General features: G+C 49.1%; 1 protein-coding gene across 2 annotated transcripts in view; it reads right to left on the reverse strand.

The window, feature by feature from the left end:
• The window catches only part of VILL (villin like), a 33,656-nt gene extending 12,210 nt beyond the window's left edge, over positions 1-21,446 (reverse strand). The window contains exons 1-9 of one of the 2 annotated variants that reach the window (XM_057365433.1): positions 20,300-20,415; positions 9,992-10,073; positions 8,403-8,477; positions 6,185-6,381; positions 4,167-4,275; positions 3,754-3,864; positions 2,173-2,372; positions 2,006-2,084; positions 557-655 (exon numbers count right to left, since the gene is read on the reverse strand). In XM_057365433.1, the coding sequence (XP_057221416.1) occupies positions 557-655; positions 2,006-2,084; positions 2,173-2,372; positions 3,754-3,864; positions 4,167-4,275; positions 6,185-6,381; positions 8,403-8,477; positions 9,992-10,060 (939 nt within the window). In that variant the 5' untranslated portion in view covers positions 10,061-10,073; positions 20,300-20,415. Of the gene's footprint in view, positions 1-556; positions 656-2,005; positions 2,085-2,172; positions 2,373-3,753; positions 3,865-4,166; positions 4,276-6,184; positions 6,382-8,402; positions 8,478-9,991; positions 10,074-20,299; positions 20,416-21,265 lie in introns of those variants that run through there. The other variant, XM_057365432.1, reaches the window with a different exon arrangement.

Here is a 21,446-nt window from a genome sequence, read left to right on the forward strand (position 1 = left end):
GCAAATGACTAATCAAAAGCTATGTTTCCTCATAACTTCACTTCAACACGCCAACTTGAAAAAAAAACACCGAAAGCCTAACTTGCTCAGGCTCCCTTGAGGCTGTTTTTTTGCTGAGAGGAARAATTGAGGAATTCTCTGATACAAAATAACACATGAATGTCAAAGCCCCTTTAATATCTGTTTCTGCACCTTTTGACCATGAATTTGTCTAATCTCATCTTGACCCTGCTGATCCTGTTGGTCTTCACCATGTCATGAACCATCAAATTCCAGAAGTCCACTATTTACCATGTAGCAAGGTATTTCCTTTTACACTTTATTTTCTTTAACCATGTTTTTCCTCAGTTTCAGTGGCAGGTCTTAGTTCTAGCACAATTTGATGACTAACAATCTTGTGTTTATGTCATCATGCCTCCCCTAGACATTTCACTTCTCTCTCTGTTATTACACAGGCCAGCTCCCCAAGACCCACACTTAATTGTAATTAGAGGTCAGCTCTAGATCAGCACGTATCAACCGCCCACAMCATGGTTTGCTCAGTATTATAACTCACCACAGCTCGAGTGAATGCTGCTTTTTTCTCTTCTGGGCTGGAGGCTTTTCCTCTCCAGACATAAATTTTGAAGCCACCTTGGTCTAAAATGTAGCAGTCCTGAGGTGAAAGGGAATAAACAGGAAATGGAAAAAAACAGATGTGAAAAGCTCTGTGCAGGCAAAGCTCATTGTTTGTAGCCTAATTCAGCTGGGATCCTTCTTGAGGATTTAGGTTAGATGTAGATTTTGCTCATTTCTCTGCCTTGCAGAGCTCTAGCCCTTGTGCTACCATTATCAGAAGTAATAGAGGATGCATTTATTGTAGTTTATAAATGGAGTACAGCTACCACCAACCCTGCAGGGCAGGGGCTCACAGGTACACTGACTTTGTGAGCACAGCTGGCTCAAGGAGCTGATTTATAATTCTAGTTAGTTAATACCTTTTTCTTAGGCATTGCTCAAAACTGGCTATTACCATCTTGGAGAAGATGTTCTCAAACCAAAACCACCACCAGCTCTAAAAGTGCATGCTGAAATATCACCCCCACCCGAGCTGGTGGGGTTCATTCAGGCCCAAATCTGTTACTAAAGGAGCAGGAAAAGTCTAAGTTAGACATCTCCACGACTATTTTGTCCCCATTTAGATCTCTGATCTGGAGCTGGAAGTGCTGCATCGCTGTGAATGCAGCAGGATCCTAAACCCAAAGTGGACGAGGTGTGTGCTGAGTCCCTRTTGCAGGGAACTGCTGCTCCAAACACACTGCAGGGCCAAAGGCTCCTCACTTTTCAAACTGAGCCATGAAAGGAAAAAAAAAAGGTTTCACATGTCTGCAAAGGGAGGCTGAGGTTTTAACAAGGCTGACATCAGGATAAAAAGGGGAGTGGGAGCCTTGCAGCACAATGCTGCTTTGGAATAGGCTGGTTCACACTGTAGAGAATTAAGGATGAGCAATTCTCTGCCAAATTTCAGTCAGAAGAAAAGCCTCTGTTTTCTGAAAAACTCTGCACAGAGGGTCTGTCAGGAAATCTCCTTCCAGGCTGGGTCACTGAGACCAGTCACTTGCTGCAGCAGGAAAACAAATCTCCCTGGTTTTGTGAGCAGAGTATTTATTTGCTCTGGAGTCAGCAGAGGGAAGGCTATCCCTGAACATCAGGTATTAAGAAGCCTTCATTCCATCTGGAATTTATTCCTGGTATGCAGCTCTCCCTCACTGTGATTGCCAAGCTAATATAATCCTTGGCTGAGAGCATCAATTTGCCATCTCTTCTTGGAACGGCTTCAACGCACCACCTACCTCCGGCTGCTGAGATTGGAGCAGGGCTAAGCTGTCCTAACCTAACAGCAGGGCTAAGCTGTCCTAGTGATGGAAGGCCTGATCATTTATTCAGGAAACAGGTGCTCAGCTGAAAACAAAGCGAGCCACAGCCTCCTTTTCTCACTGGAAACGCCACCCTGGCTTTGTCTCACCTCGTGCTGGAGCAGATCCTGCGTCAGCGGCCGGGTGGCGATCTCCTGCACCACCAGRTCGTTGTCCTTCTCGTAGACACTGCAAGACAGAGGCAGCGAGCTGAGTCAGAGCCCGGAGAGGCTGCTGTGAGAAGGGCTGGGGGTAGGGAGCGCAGCCCCACACTCACTGGTAGAGCCGCACGTTGGCTTTCTGCAGCTCGTCCGCTTTGGTGTCGGGGATGGCATCGCGGAGCTCGCCGCGCCTCTCGCCCAGCACCATCCTCATGATCTGCATCAGRTCCGGGCTGTCCCTCTCGTTGTCAATGATGCCAATCTGGGCACGGCCACCCCTCTCGCTGTCCCTGATGCTCCGAGCCAGAGCCAGACCCTGCACAGGGACACACGGGGGTGAGTCTGACACACACACACACCAAATGCAGCGAGCCCCAGACCCAGAGCACTGACTGAGCACCAACAGCCCAGCCAGACCCCCACAGCTCGCTGAGCTCCCAGTGTCCTCCAAATTTAGCTGTTAAAGAAGCAGATTTGCCTGCAAAGCCTGATTATTAACTAACTCATAGGAAAATGTTGCTAATTGCAGTCGCTGCTCCCGCAGGATGCAGGCGTGTGGGAGCCACAGAGGCACTGCCAGCGAGTGACTGGACACTGGTCCAATGGTCTCATGGGATGGTCTGTGGGAGAGTTTTCCACATGCTGAGGCCAACGAGGCAGGATGCTGCAGAGCTGCAGGACCCCTGCTGCCCCATGGCGACGTTTTACATTTAAATGTTTCAAGTGTTCAAAAAACGCGGATGTCTTCTGTGAGAAAAGCAGYGTGAAATGTCAAGCAGCTAATTAGGCTGAAATCTCCATTTTCCATTGACTTTTTTCCCCCATAACTCTTACTTCAACAGCTTTGAAAGATTCCTCCCTTTGTCAGACATAGGCAATGACCTGCTTGAGGCCTGAGGTGAACCCAGCAGCCACAAACCTGCTCCCCCTCCTGTGCTGAGGGGTGCTTTATCTCTTCTTCAGTATCCACAGGATCTCCCCTGTGCCCTGAAAATGGCATTCCCTGTGGAGATTCCCCCTCCCCCAGCTCACCAGCGGGCACCACACACAGAGCAGATCACCTGCTTTTTAATATTATGACCACGAGCCTGGCCACCAGCTTTCTGATGACCCATTGCTGTATCTTGCTTTATTAATATCTCTGCATCTTGGTTCCTCTACCAGTGAAATAAAGATAATGATCCCTTTGCAAAGTGCCTTAAGAGCTATAGATCTGACYTATCAGCATCTGGGTTATGCATTCCTGCTTGTCTCACACCTGCCAAGCTGGAATTCCCTGTTGATGCCGTAAACAAAAAAAAAATTAAATTAATCTACCCTGGAGTGGTTATTGTAGCTAAACCTACAGGAGTTGCTGACTTTCCARTCCCATGTCATGCAAACTACAGGGCACAGAGGGGTGGAAATGAGCTCCAGAGGGAGCTGGATGATTTTCTGGGGCTGGAACTAGTGATGTGCCCTCAGCTGCTAGTGAAACCCAGCCTGAGGCCAGGTCTGAACTGCAGCAAAGCACTTCCTTGGGCCCCTAAAACAGCAGATGGGCAAGCAAGAAATTTATCATTATTTACCCTGCTCATCTCCATGTTGTTGCTCTTAAAATTTTCACTATGCAAACACCACCTGGTTTTTCTTTATTTTTTTTTCCCTAGGCATACAAAAATGCCACCTTGAACCAAGTGGCTTTTGCCTGTACTCACCCTGGATTTCTCAGCAATGCTGCAGCTGGGTCCATTCCACTGGATCAGCACTTTACCGAGGTCCAGCAGGAAAACATCGCCCTTGTTGAAACTGTCCCAGGAAAGCGCCACCTGTCACGGGGAAATGAGAGTTTGGCAAAGCGGGGAAGACAAAGAGAGCTGCAGGTGACACATCACAGCCATGGCAAACCTGTCCCTGGGTTTGGAAGAATGGGTTTGCAGTGACTGCTCACTCTGCTGGCACTCAGCTCTTCATGGAAATACCAAACCCTCACGTGAGGACTTGAAAAGTATCCTGAAATAGAGGTCCTTGGGCAGAAATTGGATACCCAGAAGGCAAATCTACTCRAAAATGAGTGTAGGATGAGAAGGAAAGAGAAATGATCCATAAGAAGAGCATGTCTTCTTCTCACCTCTGTGGCTGACACGTGCTTCTTCCCCTTGACGTGCAGAAGGCGTTTGATGTTGTACATGTTGGTCTCCACGTGTTTAAATCCCGAAGCCACTCCTCCCTTCTTGTAGCTGTTGTGTAGCAGAGAATGAAGGGTTAGAGCTGGTTAGAAAACACCTTCCCTCTATCCTCTGAAAACATCCTAAGCTTTAGGTGACAATGAGAAAATCTAGAGGCAAAATAACCTCAAAGCCCTAAAAATGCAATGTCAAATGCTGAGGTGCCTCACTAGGCTGTTCATGGTCCTTGTCACGGTGTCTGCCTCTTTTGGCTGTTGTGCAGCTGCTGTGCACACAATTACAGAGTCATAAAACCCTTTAGGTTGGACAAGATTCAATTCCAACCATTAAGCATCCTGGGAGCAGATGAACAGGCAGGTCAGGGATGGCAATGGAAGTACAACACAACCGAACCAAAAATCTCATTTAACCCCATCTTGAATTGAATTCAAYTGACAATTTAAATAGTCAATAAGCATTCAGTTAAAATATGAAACAGACTTGGCAGGAAACAAACTTCTTGCTAAAATGTTGTTTTCTTCRAAACATTTGTTCTATTAAAAGTAGCTTAGACAAAGAACTGTCACCAGAAGCAGAGCAAAATTGTAAACAGGTATGGGACACTGTCTTTCTCTCAGATTTTACCTCACTTTTTTTTTTCTTCCATCCTTGAACACAAGCTTTGCAGCAGACACTGTCTGCACTGTTATCACCTCATGCCACAACACCATCCCCTCCTCCCAACTCTGCACAATCACATCATGAGAGGATGCAACCCCCCAGGGAAGTCTCACAGCCCTTTTAACATTTTTTTTGACAAGTCCAACCCACTCCTATATGTCCTAGGCCATTTTAGAAAACAGGTCCATTGTTCATACTACAGTAATAATTGACACAATGCAATTGTCATTTAGGGGAAAAAGGAGACAATTATTGACTGTAGTTTTGCCATGTGGGTAATAGATGCATTTTGTCGTAGCTGGAAAGGTACTGGCTAATGTGGTCAGAAATGCATTTTACAACACTTTAGATTTGTTTGGCCCGGTGTAAGATATCCACAGACGGATGCTCTGGTGATTATTCCACCTGCCAAGATGTGGCAAGAGCTTGCTTTCATTTCTCATTCTGCCTCAGACTGCCTGACTGTCCACGGGGATGTGGTTTAGACCAAGATTGGTTCTAATTCATGCTGATTTCAGAGGCAGATAGGTTTCTAAACAGACTAGTTTTGAAGGTCTGATTTTCAGCCCTTCATTGTCCCTTACTCATCTTTAAGATGAGGTTAAGAGCACTTTTCTGTCTCAGAAAGTTCTGAGGAGATTCATGAGAGGTTGTAGGCATGCACAAGACAGAGAGATCCAGCCAGCCTGGGATGGAGGGCATTGACCCAGGAAGGGTTTTTGTCTGAGTTTCCTTCAGTTGTTTAAAACCAAGGCACTCAGGCTGTTTATTGCCAGTGAAGATCCTCCTGCAGGACAGTGATTGGAGTCCTTCCAAAAACTCCAGAGTGAGCAAAGACTGCAAGACTGCATCCCATATATCAACATATCACATAGTCAACAGTGTCTTTTAGATGACAGAAGTTCTGTCAAACTTTCCTTCCAGGAAATATTACAGGAATATTGCTCCYRGTATGAGCCAAATCAGCACTTCACTTCAAGGTGGATATTAGCCTGAAGTGCCYTGAATGGGCACTTAAAACTCTGTGGAGGAGAGGAAGGAAGACCCTGGGGTGACCAAAAGGGAGGTTAAGATGCAATTACCGCAAATATCTGGGAAAATGACCAGCGGAGCACAACGCCATGGCTCCAGACTCAATGTTATAAATAACTCCTTCAAACAGGAATTCTTTGCTCTCAATTTCAGCCATCATTGGTGCTGACCTGTATTTTCATTTTTTTGAGGTGTGGATGGCTCTGAGAAGCAGAACAGCAGTGGGAACCCTGACCCACCTCACTGCAGGTCATTTTTATCCACTCACATGATTCCGTTGCGGAAATAGCTCTGGAAGGTCTCGGACTCGTGTCCCTGCACCTCGCGGTGCTGCACGGGGCTGCCCCCCAGYGCGCTGTCCAGCTGGGTCACGTACATGGCCGCGGCGCCCTGCTCGTCCTGCGACGAGTCCTTGCCGATCCAGAAGTGCAGATCCACGGCGGAGCCACGGGASGTCCTTTTGGCCTGGAAGGGGTGCGAAGGACAGGGCAGGATGAAGGCACTGYTCATGTTTGTGTTTCAAARCCAAGCAGCCCTTTCCCAGTTCTGCCTTTCTCCTGAGCAAGGGGAGAGAGGAGGAGCCTCAGGTACTCCCTGGGAGCTCTCCTGAATAAAGAGATTCATTACATGGATTTATAAAATCCACTAATGGATTTTATAAACTGAACTGACGGATGTTTCTGCCTGATATTCTTTCATAACTCTTGTTTTCCAGGCAAATGGAGCACCTGTGCAAATTACAAAAATTAATGTGTTCGACTTGTCCTGCTCTTGTAGATTTTGATATTAAAACTGGAAGCAGATTCTCCTCACAGATCGCCCTTTGAAGTGCAATGCACACTGCTATTTATTTGCCTGGAGATGCTCCTCTTTCTTTCCTGTTGCCTTTCTCATATCACACAACACAGCAGCACAAACTGCCTCRGAATTCCTGCTGACTTGCAAAACAGACATAACTCCAAATGAAGCCGAGCCAGTGTGTGCATGCTGGGATTCATCTTATTACAGAAAAACCCAGCAGCCTAAAAAAAGGAGGCAAGCAGGCTGAGAGGAAGGTATGCTTAGAGTTATGTGAGTTGTGCCAGTTATTTTTCAGCACCCACTGAGTTAAATCCCATCGTGGACACCTGAGAAAGGTAATAAAAGCTCATTTTATAAGCTGGATTTGACACTAAGTTCTGTTTATTTGCTTTGTGCAGTGATACCATGGTGAAACACAGCAGAAGGAGTTGGATAAAATACAGCTCAGTTCCTGAGGCACAAATAATTAATTTGAGGAAGAATCGCTCAATTTCATACATTGCTATTGAAGATGATCAAAGTCCCATTGTTCCACAGACAATCTTTATTTGGAGAGACTCCAGTGAAGAAGCAGAATGCAAAGATGAATTTTTAYCCTCCTGCCTTCCAGGGAAAATGAGAGCAGCGGGCTGATTAAGGGCTTTTCTGCCTGGGGAAGTTGTTGCAACAGAAGCTGAGCCTGGGAGCATCAAAATCCAYATTTACACTGTCAGCTCCCTGCAAGAACACCGGTATTCCACTCTAAGCATGTGTTTGTGRGCTTCCAGCACTCAGAAGGTATCCTGAAGGCATGTGTGTGGTGAGTTTGAGCAGGAGACACATCCTGTGTGCCATCCCAGCCTGCTTTCCCACCCTGGCATGTGTTGTTTTTGGTTATTGTGGGACAGCGGAGGCGTTGCTGCCTCTCCMCTGACAGAGATGTTGCAGGAGGCACACTCAGACCCACAAAGTGGGAATTGCTGCTGGTTTCCACCATATGGATGGGATTTGGTGCAACAGGACCTGGGCTGCTCTGTGCAGATGAACAAGGGAAGGGATTTTAGGGGGTGAGGGTAATGCATCATCCTCCCACTGAATTCTGGGAACAAGAGGCAGTTTGCACAGAGCARAGCTGGTTCTCAGCAGCTCCTTGTGCTTCTGGCCAGCCCAGGGTCAGCTGATTGCATGTAGGTGTGGGCCTAATTTGGGTGGGGCTGATGGAGCATCCTAATGAGGACGTGGGATGGGCAGCAGAGCCTCTGCTGCTTACGTGACACACGACATCCTCATCTCCCACATCACTGCTGAAAATGAGACCCTCCAGCTGGGCACATCCCACATCCCCAGGGACTCCCATCACTCATTCAAATGTGGGYCTTGACTGGGTTTTCCAGGAATGCACTGGCCATTTTGCCATGGCTGGGCATGACTCAGTTGATTGGGAGATAAACATTTTTAATGAATTACTAAGTTAATGGCTCCTCTGAACTTCTGATTTACTAAACAGACAGTGTTGTTACAACAGCCACATGAAATTCAGATCTGTGATTAGATGGTGAGCACACACGCACAACCACTTTAACAGTGCTTTTTCCACAGGATGGGGTACCTAGGAACCAAGTCAGATCTAAATAAAAAGGGCTGAAACGGCTGCCCAACAGAGACCAATGCATCTCCTTAGTTTTGTCTTTGTTAGTCTCACTCACGTGCAAAATGATGTAACAGTCTCCTTCAAAAAAAGTCCCGTAAGCTTTTTCAGGTACAGGAACCATCTTCATATTCTGTAAAGAAATCAAGAGTTTGGGTCATTGCTAAAACTTGAGAGCCAGAAGCTGGTGTGTATGAAACAGGACAGGCTGGGGTGCACAAAGCACTGAGGTGACACTCAGGGTTTGGAGAAAGGAGAATCAGGGCTGAGTTTGTGAGCTGGGAAAAGCCACTTCTGGAGGGAATCTCCAAAACACTGAGGGGCGAGAAGGGGAAAATGACTCTGCTGCTTGGACAGACTGACAAGCACATTTCAGTCTCCTTGCTTTCCTGCAGTCCTGTAGATCCAGATCAGGGGGTCAGGCTGAAGTGCTCCAGAGCTTGCATTTGTAGGGAATTTCCCASGAGAGTGAGCACATCCCATCCTAGGTTTAGTTTTGGGCACAGTTTTTGCTCAGTGCCCGTGAGTTCAAGGACAACTTTTGGATCTTTGTTAGGATAATCACTCTGCCAGGGGTTCAGAGCAACCAGCAGAGCTGAGAAAAGACAGAGCTGAGGACACTGATGGGYCCCTCACCCCTCCAGACCTTAATTGCCAACTTCCTCTGGAAAAAGGGCATAATTAACCATCCATGCCTGCCCAGAGCAGGTGCCTGGATGTGCCACCCACCAGTCCCCACGCGGCTCCTGCGCTGGAGCAGGCTCTGTGGTTCCCTGAAATTAGAGACACACGTTCTGCTGCTGGCCTGACTTGTTTCCCAGCATACCAGCTTGACCCCTGTGAACCCACACAGCTCTAATTACAGATCCTCTGGAGAGCAGCTCAGAGCAGGGCTTTGGAGAGGAATGGGAAAGTGAAGACCCTGTGATGTTTGGAACATAGCTAAGACCTGCAGAGTATCACTTGGAGATGYGTTGGAGCCCCTTCCCACTGCTCCCCTGAGTGAACTCTGCACCTCAATCTAAACCATCTCTCATTGCAGGGGAATGTTCTTGGTGAATTGGGCCAGGAAAAGGCAGAACTGAGCACAGCTCAGCTCCAGTCCAGAATCAGACACCACCACCAGCAGAAGGTGACCTCACAGGCTGCAGGACCTCTCCTTGCAGTGGCAGAGTAGGAAAAGCAAGGAAGATGTACAAACAGACTCCACGGAATGTCTTTGCTGTAATATAGGTGTCTTCCCTGTGGCAGCTGCTGGAATAGGACTAAGGCTGCCTGTGGATAACCCATCTTGGTGAAACAGGGAATTTCTGGTGCATTACAGCAGCCTTGTGCTGGTTCCAAAAGGGGGTGAGGAAGTCCTCCAGTGCTGGAAGAACGGTTTCAGCCTCATCACATTCCTGTTTCCTCAGTAAATATTATCATCTCTGCTTTACAGAGCAGGAAACCAAAACAATAACATGTTGAAAGCTGCATGGGGAGATGCTGGGTCTGTTTCCCACTGCATCTTATCTGTAGGACCCTCTTTTCCCACACAGATTGCTGCAGGAATTCTCCTTTCTCCAAACATAAACACACACCCAGAGACGTGCAGGGGACATGTGCTATCACTGTGACAGAGGACATGTGGCATCACTCCTGTCATACCTCTATGCCCCATATCTGCAGTCCCAGCTTCCTCTCGATGGTTGGGAGATTGGTGTCACCGTCYGTCATCCTGCACTCTGAGCTGGAAGGCAAAGGAAATAAAAAACAAAATAAATATATAATTGGATGGAACAGCGASTGTGCTGGCCAGCTGGGCTTTTCTTACCATCAGTGCAGATTTAATACAGAAAATCCTTTCAACTGTCTCTTTGCTATTAGCAGGTGGGATGAACCCCCATTCCCAGGCTATCCATGCTCAGGGAGGGTCAATCAAAGTCTGGGATCACAGCCCAGCAAAGCCTGGACAGGACACTGTTGTTCTGGYGGGGGATTATTTTCCCTGGATTTGAACTGGTGGAAAGGATTCCCCAGGATGCTGGACCTGACATCAGCACTGGTTTGTTCCCACCATGGCATCAGTGGACCTCCATTAGACCTGTGTCCTCCTGGACCAGGTCAGGTCTCCTGGCCCCAGGGCACTGGGAGCCCAAGGAATGAAGCCTTTCTTTATCAGGACAAGATTCAAGTTTCAATGAAGGCAGGTATCTCAGGGCAAGGCAGCAGGCTCCAGCTCCATGCAGGCACAGCCAGCAGAGCACATGGAGTGATCCAAGCCATGTCCAAAATGTCTATTTTAGACAGAGTTCAGTAGCTTCCTAAGCTCTGCTGCCTGCATGGGGAAGAAGCAGGTTCCAGGTTGTCCTCACAAAGGTGTCTGAGGACATTTGAGATGGTTTTGGTGTCTCCAGCTGCCCCTCTGATGGGGGGAGGTCTCCCATCCACCCTCTATAATATCTATCAGTTGTGGGGGGAAAAAAGGACTATCCTTAGCTATGCTCCCTGTTCCTACTGCTGAGGTTTTGCTCAAGAAACAGCTTCTGAACCCAGGTTGTTTACAGGGCAATTTCCTGAAGCAGATGAAATCCCAAGCAACATTCATAAAAACGTGGAGTTCCATCCTGTGTGAGCTGGCTCCGCTGCAGGGACCGTGTTTGTGTGGGGCACAGCCCAAAGCAGTCTTTCCCCTATGAACCAATCCTGCCCACAAATCCAGGCCCAGCCTCGAGAGAAAACACATCTCACTGTTCTWCTGAAGGAGGGAAAGAACAGAGATGTGATCCCTACCAGAAGGTGTTCGTTGCTGGTGTTGTGAGAGCATGGAGGGATGTGCTGCACGTGGCACCAGAAAGGCATAAGGACATCAGTTTGTACACAGAGCACAAATAATGCTGCCACAGGCAGGAACATCGGTCCTTCCACATCTCCCACAGCCCAGAGCTGCCAGACCCTGGCTCCCTGCATGGGTAGCAGGGAGATGCAGGTGTTTCCAGGGGTGCTTTGGGTACAGCCCAACTCCTCTCTGTTCCCTGAGCTGTGCTCAGCAGCAGTAGTCAGACGTGCTCACTCCTCCCTAAACACAGACAGATCCCAGGGACTGCTGGAGACTGAGTCCATGCAGCCTCAGGAACACATTCAGTGACCTTCAGCTCCCTCTCGGGTCCTCCAGAGAGTTTCCAGGCAAGAAGACAAACAACAGGGACAAAAAAAAAAAAAGACATTATTCACCTCAGTTCCCAGAAAGGTGATTGATACCCACACAGATTGAAAGCCAGATCCAGGAAGGTATTTCAGGGTCCACACAGGAGACAGACACTGTTCTAAGTGGTGTCCTGACCCACCTACAGCCCTTATTTTGTACTGAACAGAAAAACATGGTCTCAGCTCAGATATTTAACCAAAAGACCTCTCCCTTTGTTTAATATCACATTCAAAAAGTCCCTATCAAAGAAAAACCCAAGCAAAGCCTCCTCCCCTCAGCCATTTTTTAATTTATTTAGGGTTTTTYCTTCCAGCATCAAAACAGGAAGAACCTGAAAACAAAGCCAGAAAATTACATTTATATTTGAGAACAGTGAAGTTTTTTAGGACCACCGACACTTCTCCCTGCGGAAGGCAGCAGGTGCTCTGCTTGCCTCCTCACAGCTCAGGAAAGCAGCAGCTGGCCAGCTGTGAGACACAGCTGGATCCCTGCTCCTCCCAGCACCCCACCTCTCCCAGAAAAGTTAACCCACAGGATGTTGAGATTCCTCTGACCACTGCCAGTCATGTTGGACAAAACCCTCTGAGAGCCAGCACTGCTTTACAGATCCCAAATCAAACCTGTTTGACTAAAAACAAGGATTTTGGATCTCCTCTGCTCCCAGGGGTCCTTTCTCCATCTGAAACCTCACAATAASTGCTGACCCCACACTTTTCTGAGAATTGGTGTCCCTCCCTTCCTCCTAAATCATTTAGCTGGGGGAGTGTGAATCACAGACAAGGCTGGCTGTTTCTTTGGACTTTCCAGCTTCTTTCGGCTGGTGGCCAAGCTAGAAATAATAGGAATATGACTTATATAATCAGACAGCTCATTTCATTAATGATTTAATGTGGGGTTTTAATCAGATGATCCCATAATTCAACTCCTGTCCAGACAATAAATCCGGTATTTACGGAGTGAAATCTTCCCATCTGTGCTGAAATCATGAAGGGCAGAAACTTTTATAATTTAAAAAGAAGAAAAAAAAAAAAAAAAAAAAGATGTTGAGAGTCTTGGCCAATTCACTGTGAGGTTTCAGCAGCAATGTCTGGGGCAGTCCTTATCTCAGTCAAACCAGTTTTGCTCAGCATTAGGTGAAATGCAAATTGGCAAAAGGTGTGAGTCAACCGCCTCTGGGGCAGGAATTCACCAGGGAAAATCACTGGTTATGGGGATGGACTTTTGCTGCCTTGTGCACAGACACAGCTTTACCTGTGAAGGGAGGAGAGAAGCAGCTGCTGCTCATCTCTTTGGTACCTCATTAAGAATATTCAATTTCCACCTCCAGGACCAGTGCGAATGGCTATCTCATTGCTACCATTTCTAGCCAGGGGCCCTCTCCACAGGAAGAGGAAGAAAGTTCACCCCATGAACTTGGGCAGAGAGGTGGCCTCTGCACAGCAAAGGCAGTTCCTGGCTTGGAGCTGCTCTGCGGGGTCATCACCACTCGCTTAAGGTGCTGTAAATTAAATTGCAAAGGACAAATGCTGCTGCTGACCGAGGGCAGGGAATGTGGAACCTGAAGATGGGTGGCTGGCCCTTTCCTGGATGTGTCAGCCAGGGACACCAGGAGCCTCTGGAGCTAAAATCAAACTTTCCTGTCACAACCCAGGCAGCAAAGCTGTGGGTGAAGGCAGATGGGTSTCCCTTACCCCCGCTGCCCTTCCTGCACTGCCAAAATCACAGCGACACTGCTGCTGGCTAAACCCAGCCCTCATCCCCTCCCCAGCCAGCGTGAGTGGGGAAAAGCTTCTCGTCAGGAAGGACAACGTGACTAATGGAGTGTCAAGGTCACTGCCGAGGCTGGCTAATGATTAATGGCTGGGGTGGAAGCGCCAGCAATCCCTGCTTCCTTTGGGTCAGCCRTGTCCAGAGCCCACACCGAGCAGGACATTCCTCCTGGGCTGTTTGGGTGGGGAGGGAAAAGAAGGACTTGGGAGGGGGACTGGGGAACATTTCAAACTCCCGAATCCGGGCTGCTCTGGCTCGTCTGGGTTTTGGCGGTGATCGCTGGGTTGTAGTCACGGCAATAAAAAAAAAACCCCAGTGAAATGACTAATGCTCTGTACAGCTTTGGGAAAATAGGAAGCAGCTGTGGCTCCAGCCTTTCCAGGCTGAAAAGCCTAATTATTGGGAATACTTGGACTGGCATTAGATGAGGTAAAGCAAGGGCTGTTGAATTGCTTTCATTGTCTCCACTGTAGCTGGGCATCTGGGCCCAAGTAGGTGCCATTTTTTGTTTGCAGAGAGGACAGTGGTTAACTCCTGTTTTGCCCAGAGGAATGAAATTCCTTGTTGCAGTTTCCTTGTGTGGCTCATCATCTGCAGCTCAGGAWCAGAGGCTGTCTCTGGTGACTGTCCAGAAGTACCGCACGCAACCTCTGCAAGGCTGGCTTCCATTTCTCTTGCAAGAGGAGAAAAAGCAGCTTTTATCCCACAGGAAAATGATAGGAACAGCCAGCCAAGGGGCTTGTGTCACATTCAGAACCACAAGACCTTCCTCCAATCCATGGTGGATGTGCTGGAGYGTGGTGGTGAGGCAGGGAACAGGATAAAGTGTTGTGGGGGTGGGAAAGGAGGAAAAAGCACAGCTCAGCTCAGCTCATCCTCCTGCTCCAAGACCCGTGAGGTCCAGGTTCAGGAGCTCAGTGTGGCCAGAAAACCAAGGACAGGGCTCTGCCCAGACACGCCTGGGTGACCACAGAGAGCACTTCAGCCTYCTTGGAAAGAGCTGTTGCCTGGCAGCTAAAATTACGTAAAGCAGGCCCTGAAATAAGACGCTATTTCTGATCACGGTGGGCAATTAAACAYTGGAACAGCTTATTAGGGAAGCTGGCAGGCTCCTCTTTCCTTAATGCCTTTGAAAGGAGAGGGGGAATGGCTGGGGTGTGCTCTCTGGGCTCTGTGGTGCCCCCGCTTAGGTGCTGATCCTTTCCCAGGTTTGGCAGCAAGGCACAAACATGGACTGGCCTTCGTGCTGCAGACACCTGCACTGGCCAGAAAAGATCCCTGGTCCATGCTACACAATCATCAGCATGGATCATGAGATGGTTGGAAGGGCTTTTTTAGACTTAAGCAATGCTGAGTGCAAACCCAAGAYGAGGCATTGGATGRAGGAGCTGAGATTGTGCTCATCTCCTCAGGGTCGGTGGCTCTGGAGATAAGAGGGGACTTCCCTGATTTCAGAAGGGCAGGTTTTCCCCTTTCTCCATGAATGGCTGCCAGGGATCACCCCACCATGAGGCATCTGACATCACAGATATTTTCTGGCCTTTGCTCGTGGGCTGGGATGCTGARTCTGTTTGGAGTTAATGTCAGTGAAGATATAAGAGCCTGGGATGAAGAGATGGTTTCATGCTAATGATGGCCTCTCAAACTGAGAGTGCTCTACAGCCCAGGAGAGCTCTGAATTCCCTATTCAGTCAATTCAGAGGATGCAGAAACCTGGATTCACCCAGCAAAGTAATTTCTCAAGCTCTGAAAGAGCAATAACCATTTTGCCCTGTATGGAAAAGACTGACCAGTGTTCTCTGGACCCAGCTGCTCTCTGGAAATTTACCCCATTTCTAACCACCAGGCATTGCAAGAAGAGACCTCTGGCTTAGTGTGCCTCCCTCAAACCCGTGTCTTCCCCACCTGGCCATTTCTGGCATCTCTGGTTTTGTAGCTGATACTTGGTCATTCCCARRAAACCACTGAGGCTGTGAGCTTCAYCTTTCAGCTCCTTGTGAGGATRGACTTTGCACTAAWCCTCCAATCCTTCCATTGTTCCTAACACAAAAGCCAAGAGCCTAAGGAAATACTAGGTTCCTGGGAAATAACCACCTTCCCAGTTGCAACAGMCCTCAATCTGCATCTCATCTGCCTCTTCACATTCCTCAGAGGACATCTGATTCAGAAGGAAAGGCATCTCATGATTTATCTCCTCTGACTCTGACCGGCCCCTGCAGCTGCATTTCCACCTGCCATGAATTCCAGCTCCACACCTCCCTCCATCCAGGAAATCCTGCTCATCTCTCCACACCTCTCTCTTCACGATTCCCCTCTGTTCACCTCACTGCTGGGAGCGTTCCAGCAGCCTGATCTTTAAGCAGATGGTCTTGGGAAACTGATTTGTAAGAGCAGATTTCCACACCCCCCCCCCCCCCCCCCCCCCCCCCCCCCCCCAAACTGCTGCTACTTCTGAGTCCTCACTATAAAATTTTACCAGCTCGTCCTGGGAACAGCAGGAGCTGCATTGTCCCAGCAAACTTCTCACGATGTGAGAACAATGCGCTGACAATTAAATCAGAGCTTTAACTCCAGCCACAGCTCCCAAGTCACACGGTCTGAGTTTCCACATTCATCACGCTGGACGTGGAGCCCAGCAGAGCCTGGCTCTGGGATGGGCAGAGCCCCTTGGCTSAAGGTGGGGCTGGCAGGGCTCGCCTTGGGGTCCAGCAGAGAAGGGCAGAGCACCCACACAGCTCCTGACTCAATTTTTTCCTGGGAAACCCTTCTTCCCCAGGATCTCTTTGAAAGCAGGAGGCTCTTCAGGCAGGCAGGATCTCTGGCAGCCCTAAAAGACCCAAAGCTTCCATGAACAGCAGCAGAGGCTGAGCTGCAGGAGCATCTCCCTGAGATCAGCCCCTGTGAACAACAACAAACTCCTGCTGTGCAAAACCACCTCTCTCTGAAGATCCATGAGATAAAAACAGAGCCACAAGGAGCTGTTAAAAACATTCTGCATCCAAGCCCCTTGCAGCAGCATCGCCCTGGTGGGGTGCCAGGTGCGTTTTTGTGAAATAATAAATTTCAGCCTGGTGCTGTTTTACTACAGAGGTACACAGTGCACCTCTGGCTCCTCTCCGTGAGGTTTGGAGCCATCCCAAGGGAGAGAAGAGCAGGGAGCTTGCCAATTCATCAGGAACAAACCTTTCCATTCTTTCAGCTCTTTCTCCCCTGGTGAGAGGGAGAGATTCCTGGCTYAGGACCAGCGCTGCATCCAAAGGCAGGGCTTTGTGCCACAGCGAGGGCAGGAGATGCACGCAGAAGAAAATAAAGCTGAAGCCATTTTAACTCCTCTTCTTCCTGGTTTCCAGGGAAGAGCTTCAGGTTCTAACTTTTAATTACTCACCACCTCCAACAAAAAAGCCACCATCCTCTGCCACATCAGCTTTTTAACAGAGCATTATGTGACCTCACGGCTGCAGGTTAAGTAAAAGCAGAGCTGAGACTTCAGGGAGGAGAACAGGTGCTTGTTCACCTGTGCAAGAGCTTCCTGAGCCCTGGGGAGCACCTGCTCTTCAAACGCTTACAGGAAGGAGAAAAACCTCAAAAAAATGCATTTTCCCAGATGAAACTGATGAMATACCCACAGCTTCCTATGCAGAGCCTGGAGGAAGGGTAGGAGAAGGGGACAGAGGCTGGGATTCATCCACCTTCACTTGGGTGTCTCAGTTTCRGGTGCACAACTCTAAGGACAGCTTCCCCTTATTTTGGTATTTGCTGTAGGGTAGAGCCAGTGCATTTTGGACAGGAGGCACTTGCTTTTCCATTAGCCTAACAGAAAAACCCCTGGATGGGAATTCCCACTTGCCACTCTTCCCTCCAATTCTCCCAGCGTGTGAGGGCTCAGTCCCACCCACTGTTCCCCAAGATTCTGCCTGCCAGATCTGCCAGCAGGAGCTGGGACAAATTCCCCAAATGAAACCTCCATGAAACCCCAAGTGCCAGCRGCCACCTGGCCCATCCTTCTCAAAAAACAAGTCTAAGAGTTATGATTTTTACTGGTTCATGTAACAGTTTCATATTCATTGTAAGAATTCTGACGTGTGTGTGTGTGCAAGATAAAGAGCAGCTTTTCCCTGGTGCATAAACACAGTTTAATGAGTGGAGCTGAATAAGCCCTTTTTAGGGGGCTTATTTATTTATTTTTATTAGTTTTTTGGCTTATTAATTTATCTTCCSGTGGTAATGGAGAAAGGATGCTGCTCTGCCTCTGCTCAGACCAGCTGGAGAACTGGTTCCAGAGCATGGAAAGTGACCAGATTAATATCCACTAGCAAAAGGAAGGGACAGTTTGAGTTTTGTCCCAGTTCAGACCTGCAAGCATGRCATCAAACTTGGAAAGAGAAACACAGGACCTCTGAAAAAAACCCCAACAATTCCATTTTGGATTGCAAATGAAGAACCCTGGGCCTCAGCAGGTGCTCCGTGGGTGATTTTGCACTCCCATCTCTGACCCAGTGAGATGAAAAAGGTTTATCCATGGGGAGATTTTGTTTCTCAAGCAGCAAAGCTCACCCCTTGTGAGGGCTGGCACAACTCTAACAAAAGACACCTGAGCTGTGTCAAAACTGGGGGATGAGCTAAYCCACCCAAGCTGCCACTGGGATGGGCGCTGAGCCAGGCTGGGAGTTGCCTTTCCTGAGCTTTGAGGTCTTGGAAACAGAGCCAGCCCTTCCCAGGATCTCCTTGAACGGAACCCCAGCACCSCACACCTTTTGGGCAGCAGACACCCACACAGGTGTCACCCTCCAGGCTCCTGTTCACACCACACACGTGGCATGTTTGTCACTGTGTCCCCATCCTTTCCAACCCCCAGTGGGCTGGGAGAATGCTCTTGGCTCTCCTGGGACTTGGGAGGTGACACTCAGCTTCTCCTGGCAGAAATGAAAATGAAAGCAGAGAGAGCAGCACACCACCTGCACAAAGCCAAATGAATAAAACACCCCTGAAAGCACTGCAAAAACAGCTTTAGAAACACTGAAACAACTGCTTTATAAACACTGAAACAACTGCCTTAGAAAGAGTCACTCATCCTGGACAACTTTTGTCACCTGGAGCTGCCAAAGGGAGTTTTGTCTGAGCACCAAGATAGAGGAACCAGGCATCTGCAAGGCTGGGATGGGTGGGATAGCAATGAAGGACTGTAATTCAGGCTCCAGCACACTCCCAAAGGGAAGGTGAGTACCCAGACTGTCTCTAATCCAAAAAAGAACACAATTTCCAGCACTGCCCATTTCCAACCCTGTGCAGCTGTGCTTTTAAGAGAAATTTTAAATAAAGGGCCAGGCACAAACCTATCCTTTCATCTCAGGGCATGGCAACAGGACATTTTTAGGTGGAAGAGGTTGACTGCTCTGAATAGCTCCTTCCACAGGAACTGCCCAAGACAGAGCTCAACCGTGCAATTTAATGTCCCCCACGTGTCACATCTCTGACGTGGGTAAAAGGTAATGACAACTTCCCCTGTTACTGTACTCAGCACTGCCTCAGATAAGCCTGGGGAGGCTCAGATAAAGCCAGATAACAAATGGCAGGKTTTCTGTTACCAGCAGAGATCCTTGGAAATCAAGGCAGCTGAATTGGGCACCCATTGCCTGATGCCTGGACTTTTCAGATTGAAAGATGCCAGAACGACTTAAAGTGATGATATTCACCCCTTTCTGCATTCCTTTTACATCCAGAATGGGTGGAAATGCAGTAGAAATGTATAATCACCCAGGATAAACCATAATTAGGCCCATTTCCAGGGTTGCATTATGTGGAGAGAGAGCTCATGAGAGGARAGGTTTTAATGAGTTGTGGGASAGTGTTTTCCCCTTSTGACTGAAGGATCTGTCCCTCTGAGGRGACGGCAGAAGCTGAAGAACACACGTGAATAAACAAAGAGCTGGAGCAGAGATATTTTGGGTGTGGTGTGGCCACACTGGGTCCTTCCTYGTGCAGATGGACATTTCACACTTGGACATTTCAAGCCCAGTCTGTGGCTTGTGTCAGTCCAGGGTGAATCTCAGAAAGCTGTCACAAAAATGTGATGACGGAGGGACCTTGAGGAGGGTCAGGGGTGCCACAAGGGTTCCCCAGGGGTGACAAAAAAGCAGCTGGGGCAGGAACAGCAAGGCAGCACCAAGGCTTTGGCTGTGCCCTGAGATCCTTCCACTGCACTGGGCATTTCAGGGCTCTGCTCCCAAGTGGGCCAGCGTGCATTTAACCCTGTGAAAGCTGAGGTAAGGCTTTTGGTCCAGCAGGGGAGGCTTTTGCCAGCACAGAGCAGAGCCCCTGCACAGAGCAGAGCCCCAGCACAGAGCAGAGCCCCAGCACAGAGCAGAGCCCCAGCACAGAGCAGAGCCCCAGCACAGAGCAGAGCCCCAGCACAGAGCAGAGCCCCTGCACAGAGCAGAGCCCCTGCACAGAGCAGAGCCCCTGCACAGAGCAGAGCCCCTGCACAGAGCAGAGCCCCAGCACCTTTCCAAGCACGGGGCAGTGTCCGAGCCAGCCTCCCCCTCAGCTGGGGAGGGATGACCACAGGATGGGTGGTCGGGCTACAGGACAGATCCTCAGGGCATCTCCCCCACGTCCCACACGTCCCCTGGGAGTCCATAACAGAAAAGATTACAACATCCATGCTCAGAGTCCACAAAAACTTGAACAGCTCCATGGAAAAGACCAGGARACACCTTGGACATCTTCAGCATCCCTGGCCATGCAAGAGCAGGGATTTATGGACTCAGCCTAACCAGGAGCCCCAGGATACAGGAGAAGGCAGGAGATCAGAGTGACACCGACTGCAGCCATGGCACAAAACCTTTGCTCCCCGCTGGGAGACCTTGGCCACTGCTGCCTCAAAGTCCTGCCTGGGAAAAAACATCATGAGATCTGCGTGTCTGCCGGTGAGAAGGGAGCTGGAGGAGGATAAAGGCATCCTGTTTGTGCAGGGAGGAGGARGAGGAGGGGAGGCTCACCTGGCTCTGCCAAGAGGAAGGTGAGCATAGGCGGTTATGGGGTTTTCTTCTGATCTGCCCGTCCTTGCATTGCCTTCCACCTGGCRTGGCGGGGGAACGGGGAAAGCCCGTGGCCCGCGATTGTCTAATCTCTATTTGGCAGACTCTAATCTGCCCATTTAGCTGCGCTGTGTGAAAAGCACCTGCGTGATTCACCAGCTAAGCRCTGCTCTGGCGGGGCCAGTTTGTTTCAACTGCGGTAACACTTGTTTACATCAGCGTTGGGGCAGCCTTGGATAAGCGTGAACCTCCCACAGATGCTAATTCATATCAGCTCTCCTTTGTGTTAAATATTTATGTTCCTAATAGGCACGCCTAAGWAAAATACTGGCGAGTGAGCCTGCAGCTCAACTCCATTACAACTCAATTTTACCTCCGTGCAACCCACATCTCAAACGAGCAGGATGAGAAAACATTTTATTTACAGAGCAGAGCAGCCCAGCAGCTCGGCCATTAGCAATCTGACGATCAGAGGACAATAAAATCCTATCGATGAGAACTTCCCAAGACTTTCCGCGGCTGCCCGGACCCACAACTGCGTCCCAAAGGCGGGCGAGCTTTGGCCAAATCCCCACGGCAGCAAAACACCAAACAATCCGGGCCCAAACAAAAAGCTGTTAATTGGTCGCTGCACGAAATCAAAGCCAGGCTGTGCAGAGAGCTGAAGGAAAAGATGTGTCCTCGGATCTGACAGGGAGCCCGGACGGGTTCTTGGCAAGCTCAGAGCTGCCTGTTCCAGCCCCGAACGATGCAAATCAGGGTGGGCTCATKTCAGTAGAAACATCCCGGCTAACACCGGGGGAGAAATTTTTTTTAAAGTGTGAAACAGATTAATGTTTTGTTTGTTTCTTACTRTCGCACAGAACAAAAGTCATTAAGCAGCTCTGGCCTTGTTCAAAGGAGCAGGGGTGCGGGGAGAACGCTTACCTTGGAAAGTCCTCGCAGGTGTCCCTTCTCCACCGAGCCCAGCGCCTTCTCTGCTCCCCGCCGAGCTCCAAGGCACTTTTGTTCACTGTTCTGCTACCTTGTCAGCTCGGGAACAGCACTGTTCGGTAATTCAATCCTCTACTTAACCGCAGACACTCCTACCCGGAGATCACACCCATTC

Source organism: Malurus melanocephalus, unplaced genomic scaffold (assembly GCF_030028575.1).
Source record: "Malurus melanocephalus ecotype Western Australia unplaced genomic scaffold, MMel_1.1 scaffold_52, whole genome shotgun sequence".
NCBI lineage: Eukaryota > Metazoa > Chordata > Aves > Passeriformes > Maluridae > Malurus > Malurus melanocephalus.